This window comes from Notechis scutatus, chromosome 1 (genome assembly GCF_049901735.1).
Source record: "Notechis scutatus isolate UNSWTSFEM ecotype Mainland chromosome 1, rNotScu1.2, whole genome shotgun sequence".
NCBI classification, from domain to species: Eukaryota; Metazoa; Chordata; class Lepidosauria; order Squamata; family Elapidae; genus Notechis; species Notechis scutatus.
The window spans coordinates 127500026-127514063 of NC_142009.1; the positions used below are offsets into that span (position 1 = coordinate 127500026).

Genomic DNA, 14038 nt, shown 5'->3' on the forward strand with positions numbered 1-14038 from the left:
AAACAAAAACTGCGTCTAATTATAGATATTAGCTTGTCGGATCAGATTTGGCTCTGAGTTTCAAAATACGTGAACTGTATCTATGGCATGAGCATTTAAGATTCTCTGGATGGTCATTTCTCACAAGCGACTTATGGTATCATCATCTACATTCTTCTAATTTCTATCTGTCAAAGTAACATTCATGAGGGCAGGCTTTATATCACTTCAATTGATGGCTAAGTGATGAAAATAGGGGGGAAATAGCTAAAATTGTATCAATTTCCCTGAGGAATGCTTTTACTATGAGTTTTTAGTTTCCCCCTGGCCTCCTTAGTAGTGATTTACGTTCAAGGCACCACCTTAAGACATTTGCGGATTGTTAAGTCTGACAGTTGTGTCTTCTTGTTTCTTTTATTTGGCTTATAGCTTTCTATTTCTGCTTACTCTATTGTCCCTACTAATAATTAATCTTATGGGTTGTTGTTGTTTAAAAAAAAAAAACTACCAGTGTGTGTGTGTTCTTCCATTTTGAGTCTATTCACCATATCTGACCAAGTTGACATTCTATCTTTCTCATTTATTATACATAGCAAATTATTTTCCAGCCCTGTTAAATATATTTCTGACTCTCTATAGGTGGTCTTCATTTAGCAACCACTCACTCAGTTTTGAACTTGCAACCATGTTGAAAGAGTGGTACTTATGACCAATCCTCAAAATTCCGGCCATCACAACACCACCACAATCACGTGACTAGCCCAGATTTTCAGTTGTCATAGTGTCCTGTGGTCATGAGATTTCAATTTGCAACCTTCTCTGCCAGCTTCCCACCAGCAAAGTCAGTAGGGAAGTCAGCAGGTAGTTGGAAATTGTAATTATGTGAGGTCCTTCCTTAGCAAACTATGGTGATTCACTTAACAACAATAACTGGGGACCGCTGGAATTACCATTGTTAAGCAGCATAGCATCTACTTCACAATGTCATCACTTACCAATGGAAATTCCGGTCCTAAGTCCTTTTTTTAAAGCAAGGACTACCTATATATGAAATCAAGTTTAAACATTCAAAGACATAGCCCAAGACATTCTGACAGAGGACAGAATGCAAATGCTGTACAGTAGTCCATATAAGAAATAATTATGGGGATATGATAATTTGATAGTGTGTTTGGTAAAAGACCACATTGATATAGAATACTTCACAATTCAACTTTGAAAAGAAGTATATCTGTTTCAAAGAATTGTACCTCTTTTTGTTTCTGTAATAAAATAATTATGAAGGGATCATATTTATTCCCTGTGCCGTCATATCTTTACGATTATTACAATGAAGTTCAATTGGAATAAAAAGAAACCTTATAACACTTCATTCACAGTGGAAATATATTATATTGAAAAGTTGGTTCTAGTATTTCAAGAATACATTTTGTGAAATGATTGCAACATTTTTTTGTTTTGAACAATATATCTTGCTGTACTGAAGAAATGTGTACAGTAAAACATTCTGAAATATTCATAAATCTTTCCAAAGGATTACATTACATGGCTTTTGAAATATCATTGTCAACATGTATGGATAAAACCACAAAACAACTCTGTCAGATTAATGCAATGTAATTCTGGCTTCAAAGAGGAAAAAATGCCCCATTTTTTAACAAAATCCAGTTTTGGCAATAGCTATGATTAGCTTTCCTTTTCTTTTTTAAATCCAAAGTGAATTAATTCTCAGTATGGGTTCATATGTGAGACTTTGAGGCAGGCATAGAAATGAGGTATGGTTTGACTCAGTCCTCATTTCATATGGAAATTTGGAATATGAGAAGGTATAAAGGTACAATGTCCAATCCATACAATCTGTCCCTCAACCCACTTTAGGTGGACAAATTGCTCTTTATATTTTACTCTATTCACTTAGGCACGTGCATGTCTGTATGTGTGGAAATAAATCTGACAACTGTAGATGAATGTAAATTCAGAATTATATAACTTGGAGTGAGAACCCTTTACAGCAAAACTACTAAAATATTTAATCCAGAGTTATTCCATTGATCTCAAAGTCCTCCAAAATCTTCCCACTCCTCCTTCCAACTCATCTACATGTTTCTGGATTTTAATATCTGGAGAACGTTTCAGTCACGGGAAACCATAGATTGTATCAGTAGCTCCTGTTCTTCTGAACTCCATCTCAAATGTGCAAGACATAGCCATTTTTGTTGTCCTAATTCATTGTAATGGAGAATCCCAATCATATATACAGGTGATTGCAGTGTTCTTGTCTTAAATCAGGGACTTATTGGTGAAGAGTGCTTTGATTTGGGTTCTTGTACTAAACAGGAGCTTGGATTTTCAGCCATAAGTAGTCTCTTCCACATGAGGAATGCATTTAAAAAGGTGGGCTAATAAATCACAATAAAATGCATATTGACTAGACTATGCAAAGTGAGATTGGAATCCCTACAATAGTTATGCCCAAGAGCTTGCTCTTGGTTAGAAGGAAATTGAACTTTCAGAATAGCGGTCTCCTAATCACAAGTGCTTCTGAAAGAAACCTTAGGTTCAAAGATATTTGCTATGCAAGAATCTATCCTTTGGAACACAAGAAGAGCTCTCCCTTGGGCACATGATACTAGTTGCCCAGCTCTTTGGAAACTGCCCTTAATCAATAAGCAAAGGCTTCAATTATGGAACACCTAACTTTGGAGTTTTGAGATCTTTGGAATAATTCTGGATTAAATTCTTCAATAGTTTTGCTGTAAGATTTATAATTCTAAATTGTGTAATGCTGAATGTACTCTCATCTACAGCAGGGGTGGGTCCTTTTATGACCTGTGGACTTCAACTCCCAGAATTCCCAAGCCAGCCAGGCTCAGTTGAAGCCCACAGGTCCTAAAGGAGCCATAGTTGCTCCCTCATCCCAATCTATAGTTATACTCTGGTTTCTCTTTAGATTGCACAAATCTTTCACCTTCAGATTGTATCTACAGTTGTTGGGATTTATTCTCACATTCATAGAAACACACACTGAAAATTAAAATAGAAACCTTGGAGATAATTATATCTGTCTACCTTGGCTTTTCAAAAGACCAAGTAAACACATGATAGAGAGCCATATAAATTGCTTTATGTTTAATGTCTGTTTAAGAGTACCTCTACATATCTCAAGGATTTATATAAACTATTATTTGTAGGATCTTCCTTGTTATCTTATTGCTAACCCAGTATTATTTTAAAGAGAGTTTGTGTTACATTAAAAGCTTTTTATTCCTTGTTTTTGCTTATCACACAATATATACTTTAAAATAGAGTAAATATATGAGCAATGTTAAGTACTCTAAATTTATTAATTTAGAGTACTTAACATTGCTCATATATTTACTCTATTTTCTAAGAACTCTTCCAGGAAAATGTTGTGGATTCCTAGAACTCAAAATCGTTTTACTAATAAGAATGCCACTGAGTAATCACAGTGTAGTTTTCTACTGGTTTTCTGTATGGAAAAGTGTATTATGACTTTTTAAAACTGAACCTGCATCAAAAGAAAACAAAAATGGAGGGAAGTAGCCAAAAATGAATGTGATTATTTAGTGTCTCAGGATCCAGCACGCAGTCCCATGCACCAACCTTTATCTTCCATCCTTTGCAGAATTTCCCTTGTTCCCTCAAATTAACAATTGTCTGAACATGTGCTCAGTTACTCTGCTCCTAAGTTTAATTTTCATTAAAAAAAAAATCCTTTTCCAGTTATCTGTCATTAGATACGTCTTAACCCAATTTAAAGTGCTACATCTGAATAAACACACTGTAAAAGTGTTTATATACTGAAGTGGGTCAATTCAAGGTATGGTATTTGGCTGAGACTTCTAATCTTTCCCTGTCTCCCTACGAAAAGACTGCCAGGAAAGAGCTGAATTAATGCATTTGTTACAGTGGAAGTAGAATGGAAACTGCTTTAACCGCAAATCAAACTGCCTCTTTCATTGATGCCCATGATAAATGTTTCTCTTTAAAAAAAAAAAAAGGCCTGGCAAAGAGCCACCATAAGTCTGCCTTTAAAAAGGGAAGCGTAGGGCTAAGTTGAGTAAGGCTTGCTCCTAGGATTATTAGTAAGTTCTTTCTGTGGTGAGAACAGAATAACAAAACAACAGAATAACAGAACAAAACAACAGAATAATAGAGTTGGAAGGGACCTTGGAGGTCTTCTAGTCCATCCTGCTCAAGCAGGAAACCCTATACCATTTCAAACAAGTGGTTGTCTAATCTCTTCTTAAAACCCTCCAGTGTTGGAGCAACCACAATTTCTGGAGGCACGTTGTTCCGCTGATTAATTGTTCCCACTGTCTGGAAATTTCTCCTTAGTTCTAAGTTGCTTCTCTCCTTGATTACGTTCCATCCATTGCTTCTTATCCTGCCTTCAGGTGCTTTGGACAGTAGGTTGAACCCCTCTTCTTTGTGGCAGTTCCTTGGATATTGGAACACTGCTATCATGACACCCCTAGTTCTTCTTTTGGTTAAACTAGACATATCCAATTAAGAACAAGCTTGAGAGCATGTCATAGTTGAAAAGATATAGGCTCTTTCATCCAAAGTTGTTTTTTCGTTGATCCAGCAATAGTTCAGAATAATTCTATTGTGAGCTGCTGCTCCTATAAGAACTCAGTTCAGCATTTCTTTATTAACACACTACTATTTAAAGGCTGGCCCATGATAATTCTTCTCCCTGTACAGCTGCCTAGCTTCATATGGCACTGTCTCACTTTCTGAAGGTTCTGCATAATATGGGGAGACACACAATTCTTCAAGATGCCAAAATAAATTTTGTTAAGAGCCTGGGGGTTGTTCAGATGGATACAACATTCAGACGGATACAACTTCTACATCTACACTTGGACTTTCCCTTTTCAACTTTTTCTTCTGATACTCCACCCTTCCACCCTTCCCCCTCTGCCCCATACACATGCCCGGGAGGGGAGTCTCTAATCCGACAAAGTGACTATTCAGTCTCAGCTAAACAAATATAATAAAGAAATACTCAGATCCCTCGGGATTAAAATCAGAGTCAATCATGTCATATTTTACCCTCGATTATATATTATTCCTTGAAAGACTGAAGCCTCGGCTGTGCCTGACCTTCAGAGTCCTGACAAAAAATGAGTAATGCCTGGGAATTATTTATGCCTTGAAATGTAAATATATACACTACCTTCATTTCTTATTTCTCTTTGGGGCGTTTTGGACATACAGGATTCTCAATTTATTTTTCCCAATTTCTAAAAACAGGATCGCCTGAGCTTTTTGCTTAGCTAACCTCTTTGTCACCATAATGTGGAAAGTGGAACTATAGCAGAGAGATTACATACTTCTGGTACTGTAATATTCAGAAAATATTCTATAGACGCACACCTTATCTAGAATGTTATCCATCCGCTAAATGGATTTCGTTTAATGGTAGCTGATTTTATTTCTCTTTATTTTGCAGGTCGTAGTATCAGTGTGAAAGCAGCTGGTCTTATAGGCAGGCATGGTCCGCAGTCAAAGCAACCATTCATGGTTGCCTTCTTTAAAGCAAGCGAAGTCCTTTTTCGATCTGTCCGAGCTGCCAACCCTAAGAAAAAAAATCAGAATCGCAGCAAGTCCAGTAGCTCACAAAATACTTCACGAATGTCAGGAGTTGCAGGTAAGAGGGATGAGGTACCCTGTTTTAAGGAATACTGTCCTAGTTAACAGGCAATCAGAGTAATTTTCTTCAGAGAAGCTCTAATTCTAGATCAAGGGTCTTCAGACTTGGCAAATTTAAGACTTATGGACTTCAACTCCCAGAATTCCTGAACTAACATGACTGGAGGAGGAATTCTGGCAGTTGAAGTCCACAAGTCTTAATGCTGTCAAATTTGAAGACTCCTGTTCTAGATGATTAGCTCATAGTTGGTTTAATTAATAGTTCAGATGCCTAGAATCAACTGATCTCATCTTTGTGGAACAAGTTACATTTCCACCTATGTTATTCCAATTCATTCGATAGAATTGAACATATGATAAAAATTTAAGTATTGCATTATGTAACAAACATATGTTGCCCACATCCTTCTTGATTTCTGCATATATTGTTTGTATGTGTTAGCTCTTTAATAGATTGGATGACTGTCATGCCTTTCCCTTGCAGCATAAAAAAATTCATAAGAAATGTAATTTAATTCCTGGCAGCTGACCTGATTAAATACTCCTCCATGAAAACAAGTAATTCTTTAGGGAAAAAACTAGAATCTCTGCTCTAGCTTTCTCTGTGATGTTTTTATTTCTGGGAAATAGGACTTCATTTATCTGCAGGACAGTGTGTCAGCACACACTGTACCATTTTATCTGCAATCTGAAATAACATAGCCCCGTCATAACTCACCTTTCTGATGAGGATTTCATTGCCAAAGTTACTTTTGAAAGAATGTACCTAGGTTGCATCTTCACATGATGCCTTAAGGCGCACAATTTAAATAAAATGCATAGACATGTTGTAGCAGCATATCTTACATATATTTCTCAAATGGTTTGAATACTTTAGGGTTTTCTGATTGTTTCTGGAAAAATTCTAGACATGAGTCAGTAAAAGTTGGTTATTTAAAATCCCACTGGTTTATGCTGAAGAAATGGAAAAATGAATTATTTTATACAGTAGGTAACAATGTTTCAGAACATAGAACATAGAATAACAGAGTTGGAAGGGAACTTGGAGGTCATCTAGTCCAACCCCCCTGTGCAAGTAGGAGCAAATATTAGCCTCTACCTATTCAAGGTCATATGATCCTCTTTCTCATTCTTTGTATTTATGTTCTACCTTTCCTCAAGTGGGAAACATAGAAGATTGTCTTAATTTTATATTTGCAATAAACAGCACCGTGAGGTGCTTTAGGATGAAACAGAGAGCCTGCTCCAAAGTTAATCAGTAAGCTGCATGTTTGAGCATGGAAATCTCCAGTCCAATGAACACTACATTACATCAGGTCTATGCAGAGGAAAAATTCTGTGTCTGGTGTTTATTTTCAAAGAAAAGGATGCTGAAGGCCCAGTCAGTGAAATTGGAACTTTCACACCACATTCTATAGAATAAATGCCATCCTAGCCATTTACATGAAATGTAATATAATATCCTATAGTTCCTTCATCTGAAATGTAGAAAGGCAAGGAGGAGTATGGATTTCTGTTTAGTAATTTGGCATTCAGAATAACCCTGCAGTCTAAATGCATTTGTTATTTTTTTGAGATGGGATACTAGCTCCATATTAAGTATGCTGGAATCTATAGATTTTTCCCCACAGCTGGACAATACTCATTTCTTTTCAAATTATATTTAGTCTTTTTAGGATTGTAGAGAAATCAAAGTGATACTTTAGTTCATTTCTGACAACTTTATTTTTTTTTTTTTTGGGGGGGGGATTATGCCTAAAGGACTCGTGGGGAGACCAGGAGATTTGAAGAGCTTCTGGGTGAGCAGTGTGTGTAGAACAATATTATTCTGCTGCTATGAATATTATTCATTTTTTTCAAAAAGCGACCAGTAGCTTCAGAGCTGCATGTTTTCTCCACAATCTATCTTCTGCACAGGGGAAATAGGGATAATCTGAACATTTGAGAAGACAGAAAAAGAACAGAAAGTCACAAAAATGGCACTCAATTAATACAATGGACACTGTACAGAAATCAATTTTATATTTAATGTATGTCATATCCGCAAACACTCAATTTCCTTAGGAATAATGCAGAAAGACAAAGAAAGAATTCCATTCCACCCTATTCATCTGAATTCATCTGATTGAAAAGTAAGGTGGAAATCAAGTCAGACCATGAAATTATTGAAAAATGGCCACCCATTAAATGCTGAAAAAGTGCACCATTTTACACTCTATAGAACATGTTTCTCAATCTTGGCAACTTTAAGACGTGCAGACTTCAATTCCCAGAATTCCTCAGCCAGCAAAGTTGAAGTCCACACATCTTAAACTAGCCAAAATTGAGAATTGTTGCTAGAATGCGTATAATCATCTGCAACAGTTGTAATTCCTGTGAAAGGACCAGGAAAGGAATGGGTGGGATTGGTGTGACGTAGATCTATATAGATTCAAAAGAAACCAGATAGGATAAAAATCTTATGAATCGATTCCAGCATTCAGCAGAATGGCACAAAGCATGCTTTACACAAGATGGTAATGTCTTCTGAAAGAAAGAGCGAATGCTTAGAACCTGAACACATAACATAGGCTTAATGAATGCTTACAATAAGCAATTGTGCAATGTGCTTCCCCCCCTATAGATTATAACACAAGTGAACAGAAGCAAGCCTGCAGAAAACACGAACTCTACGTGAGCTTTCGAGACCTTGGGTGGCAGGTAGAGACGACATTCTATTTTCTGTTCTCCTCTTCCTTCTCTTCATCTACAAATCTATCCTTTGGATTAGGCAAGGTGATGCAAAGAGCAGGAAAAGGGTAAGAAGATAAGGAGAAGGAAGAAAAGTAAGAGGAAACTACGTCTAGTTCATACTTCCTTTCTGCCTTTTTCTCTCTCACACACCCCATTCTCACTACATGTTGTGGTTCTTCTGACAAATCCAGCTCTCACTTCGAAAGGGTGAGGACTGGGTATTATCATACAGTTGAGACATTACTGTGTTAAAAGAGGACAAGAGACTGTTTGCTCTTTGGGTGCTGTGTCTGCAGTGGAAAAGCAGCAAACAGACAAAGGAAAACCAAACCTATCCTCCTCAGCCACTGCTTTTCTCTTGAACATCATACCTTACTCTGTGCTCCACATCAGCAGTACCTGGCTTTCATAGGCTCAGGTCATTCATCACATTATTTATTTACTTACATTTCATATTTCTAAACCACCCATCTCCCTCAAAGAGGAACTCTGGGCAGTGCTGTTGTCTCTGTTCAGGCACTAAGTTGTGTCTTTGCGAATCCATGGATCACAGCACACCAACCCCCACCCCTGTCCGCTGTCTCCCAGAGTTTGCCCAAATTCATTTTCATTATCTAACCCCATCTCATCCTCTGCCATCTCCTTCTCCTTTTGCCTTCAGTCTACAATGCAATACAATTGATAAATAAAGCAATGTAAAAATTAACGCTAAAATTAAATTAGGATAATTTTTTTTAAATTATAAACTAATGACAATTAAACATCAAAAGAGTAAAATGGCCATTTAACATTGGTTATTACAAGGCGGGGGTGCTCTTAAAGGTCTAGTCATCCTTGTATGGTCCTCTGTGCCCCACACAGAAGGCCGCAAAGCCAAGATTTATTATGCTAGTTGGCTTATAATGATGGGCGAGACAGGTTGGTTTACATACTCAGGTTTATGGCTTGAATTATCTTTAAGCCAAACAATTGAACTTTAGTAACAAACTACAGTAAAAACGTTTCCTAACATACTGAAATTTAACATATGAGGTCAACTATTGACTATTAATTATTGCAGAATATGTACATTAACATTGAAACAGTTCTAATTGGCTTGGGCTGATCTTGAAAAAGCAAAACAGGTTCAGATCTGTTTGGATGGGGAGCCATCTGAAATTATGACGGCTTTAAGCTAGGCTGGGACGTTGCCACCCCAGATGAGGGCAATGAAAAGTCCCTTTCTTATTACTGTCAAGAAAACCACATGGACAGATGGCTTGAGAGGTTCCACATATTTACATATGAAATATTTATGTAAACATATGATCTTTACATATGTCAGATCTTGCACAGTAGCGCATCTTGAGGATACAGTCCTGAAAATTATAGCCTATGTCCAGTGGTGGGATTCAATTTTTTTTACTACCAGTTCTGTGGGCGTGGCTTGGTGGGCATGATGTGACTTGGTGGGCATGGGTTGGTGGGCATGGCAGGGGAAGGATATTGTAAAATCTCTATTCCCACCCCAATCCTGGGGGAAGTCTACTGCAAAACCCCATTCCCTCACCACCCCACTAACCTGCTTTCTAGCTCCGTTCTCCTGTGCAGGGCAACGAAAGAAGACCCAGCCAATCAGCTGGGAATCGGGAGGCAGAGAATAGATGGGGGTGGGGCCAGTCAGAGGTGGTGTTTATCAGTTCTCTGAACAACTCAAAGTTTCTGCTACTGGTTCTCCAGAACTGGTCAGAACCTGCTGAATACAACCTTTGCCAATGTCTGAAACAATGTGAAATTTCAAATTTCAGGTATTTTTCAGATGTTTTCATTTTTTCTTCTTACCAAAACTGAGGGATGACTGAGATGGAAAATTTGCATTTAAACATTTTATTTTTATTTTTTAGGATTGGATTATAGCTCCAGAGGGTTATGCTGCATTTTATTGTGATGGAGAATGTTCATTTCCTCTCAATGCTCACATGAACGCCACAAATCATGCCATAGTACAGACACTGGTATGTTTCCATCTCTGTGTGTGTATGTGTGTGTGTGTGTGTGTGTGTGTGAGAGAGAGAGAGAGAGAGGGAGGGAGAGGGAGGGAGGGAAGGAGAGAGAGAATACACAGCTGGCAGGGGAATTCTGGGAGTTGTCATCCACAAGTCTTAAAGTTGCCAAGGTTGCATACCCCTGCTCTAAACCTTTAAGTAGCCACAGGACAAACGTTGGGGTTTGTTGATATTCTTATTAAAAGCACAATATACTTTTCACTGCAAAGTATTAAAATCAGAAACATTTTGACTCTCTCAGCAAAACAAAAACAAAATCAATGTTACTGCTCATTGTAGAAGTCATTACTACAAATTATTGAATGAGTAAAATCACATTGTATCTTCTTGTCTTTGAATTTCAGGTCCACTTAATGTTTCCGGATCATGTCCCAAAGCCTTGTTGTGCTCCAACCAAACTGAATGCCATCTCTGTCCTCTATTTTGATGACAGTTCCAATGTTATTTTGAAAAAGTACAGGAACATGGTGGTACGATCGTGCGGATGCCACTAGGATTCAATTGCAAAACAGAGCATCGCAAAGTGGAAATTATCCAGTTATTCTTTTCTGTTTCTTTTTTTGGCGTAGAGGAATTGGAATGACCATTTCACAACATTTCTCCAAGAAGAGGATCAGTTCATTCCGACAGAATTCTGGGGCTGAAGTTCTTCCTCTATGGTGTCCATCATACCAAAAACTGGACTGCAACTGGGTTCTTGCCATTCCCCCCCCATACTCTAGGTACGGCTTCGTTCGTAAGCATCTTGGGAAGGAAATGTGGCTGTTGCAAAGATCAAGAAAAGCATAAAAAAACATTAAGAGAAACCTCTGCAAAGAAGATTTATTTAGGGAGATAAGAAAATTAAAAGACAAAAAAAAAAAAAGATACAAAAAAATTTAGATTCTAGCTGTAAAATGTAGAGTAAGGCCAAGAGTTTCTTTTTTGTTTTTTTTAATGGAGAAAATAAGAATATTAGATAACTTAATCCCACTGATGTCACATCTCTTCTCATGTACAGTATAATGTACATAGTAGCTTTTATTTATTTAAAGGTATATCTTTTCTTTTATATGAATGTCATTTCAAATGCTTTATTATATAGGTTTATATATAAATAGTAGAACATTGAAAGCAAATTTTGGTACCCATACTGAGATTTATTTCATTTTATAAAATAAAGCTTTTGTATACTCTCTCTACTCTCCCTCCCTTACCTCCTTCCTCTCAAGGTAAAAAATCCAGAACTCCTGTGACTATTTTATATTGTTAAAGGAAATTGAATACATTTGTCTACATTGTGCCAACGAAAACTTTGGCTGGCTATTTATTTAGAGTAAGCACTGAGAACATTTTTTTTTAAATGCTTAGCTAAACACAATTTTCCTTTTAGAAGTTCTGCCCCATTAGGTAAAGTAAGTTGAACTGTGTTTAAATAAACAAATGGTAGCTAAATGCAGTGGGCTGAAAGATTGCGCACAATTGTTGGGGCTGTTTTCTCTAGAATAATAGTATAACTGTAGGAACCATAATCTCCTTCCCTTTGCTTGTGGGTTGCAGCTCTTCCTGGAGGTATGAAACTTTGGGCATTCTGCCAGTTGCCCGTGCCCAAAATTTAGTTCTGACTTTGTGCGATGGGGGAGAGGAGAGGGGAAATAGTGTACAACCTTCTTACCTCAGGTAGATGTGATTGATCCATCATCTCTAACATGGCTGCAAAATGTGTGGTTCTTAGACTGAAACCAGCATATGAACCAGCCTCCTCTCTAAGCAAGAGATCATGAGATGGAAATGCATTCGATTTCCAAAGGGCATTATGGAATTTAAGCAAACATTCCATTAACCTATTCCATGAACATTACTACTCTATCCATATCTCCTCAGAAGTTCCATGGGATCTGCTGCTGGATACAGTTGAGCTTGCCTGAAAACAGAGGGCACAGTTACTTGGACTTGCACTGTATTTCTCTTCCTTAAGCAATATTTAATAAAACTGTTATGGTATAACGAAGCATGGAATAATGTGCTCAGCTGTTTATCACATTTAATAAAATTCAGATGGTGTGGATTAGAGGAAATACAGAATAATGTGCTCAGGTGTTATGACACGTTAGAGAAATGAATTTATCTCTCTTTAACAGGGTTAAAATCTTGATGTAGGTTTGTAATTTTGTTACATTAAATCTGTTGAAATATTATACTCTTGTGCTTTAGAGAGACATCAGGCATGCATTGCCTTTGATTCTGTTTAATTTGTCCATGAAGTTGCCAAAAACACAGCTTGATGTGAGGAGACTTTTATCCTAATTTGTCAAAACTTTAATTAAACTGTAGTACACATATTCCTGCGGTACATGTGGCCACTCAATGTCACCTCGAATCCCAAGATGAGTGGCTTATAAATTTGATAAACAAACAAACAAATAAATAAATCCCTACAGGTATCTCCTACAAACTGCTGTTTTGTCAGCCCTCCCAAGTAAATTAGATAGGAAACAAGAGTATATTCTACTGTAATTAATCCAATCAATTCTACTCTATTGTAAGTCTACTTTAACAGAATCTTGCAAATCTGAAGGTATAAACTTCCCACTGGCTCTTTTAACTGCTTGATCCATTAGGGCGGATCCTTCCTAAGTTTCTTTCTCTGACCATTAAGCCACTGGAGGCTCCTGCCTCTCTTATCTAATTGTTTCCTAGGCAGCATCTCTTCTCCTCTTAATGTCATTCACACATACCATTACATGCTTTAAGAAATGTTTAAAATTAATTTGGGAATTGGTTAGAAAGAAAACGCATTTGTTTAAGACTTAAATAGAAGATTATGGTATTTGGAGCTGAATTTATGTTAAATAAAGGTTGAAGTGTATTTTGGGGGTACATTAAATAATATATTTTGGAATAAAGGTGTACCATTTTAAGTACATGCAATGGAAGATTATATTATGTTCTGTTGAAATATAAGTCTATATTTTATAACCTAATAAACCTGAAATACTAGCTGGTTTGCTACATGCCTTTTCTCTGGGATTACATTATCTTGATTAGAAGTGTTGTGTTCACTTGAAGTAGCCCTTTATTTAAAATACAGAGTTGTAGTCTTAAGATTTGCTTTCTGTCATAAAAGAAACATTGCCTTGAAGAAAGTTTGCTCAGAAAGAATACAAATCAGCAATGGGATCCCAGCTGTTCCACTACCGGTTTGGTGATCGCGTGCCTGTGCACACTCACCTAATGCATGCGCGCAGCTTTCCCCACACCAGCTGACAACTGCAGCGCCAATCAGATGAGAGGATAAAGAAGAGAAAAGCGCAGGGGCGGGTGGCAGGGCCGATTTTTGCACTTTTCTCTTCTTTTTCCTCTCAGGTGATTGTTGGAGGCTTTTTTTTTTTTTACTACTGGTTGGTCTGAACCGGTCTGAACCGGTAACACACCGCCATTGATACAGATATGTTATATGCACTGAAGTAGCTTAAGACACCAAAAAAATTGACAAATCTAACCGTTTATAACAAGGGTTGAACAAGAAAAGAGGAAGAGAAAATGCTCCTCTGGTGTACTGCTACCATTGTTCTGTCTATTGCAAAGGAGAGAACATTGGCACAGATATTTTTACATGGTCC

The 14038-nt window shown here is 37.3% G+C and overlaps 1 protein-coding gene across 1 annotated transcript in view; it reads left to right on the top strand.

The window, feature by feature from the left end:
* The window catches only part of BMP5 (bone morphogenetic protein 5), a 48875-nt gene extending 35458 nt beyond the window's left edge, over nucleotides 1–13417 (top strand). Inside the window, exons 4-7 of the mRNA XM_026665243.2 lie at nucleotides 5459–5656; nucleotides 8282–8358; nucleotides 10275–10385; nucleotides 10781–13417. Of these exons, the coding sequence (XP_026521028.1) occupies nucleotides 5459–5656; nucleotides 8282–8358; nucleotides 10275–10385; nucleotides 10781–10930 (536 nt within the window). The 3' untranslated portion in view covers nucleotides 10931–13417. The remainder of the gene's footprint in view (nucleotides 1–5458; nucleotides 5657–8281; nucleotides 8359–10274; nucleotides 10386–10780) is intronic.
* Nucleotides 13418–14038: the final 621 nt, after the last annotated feature.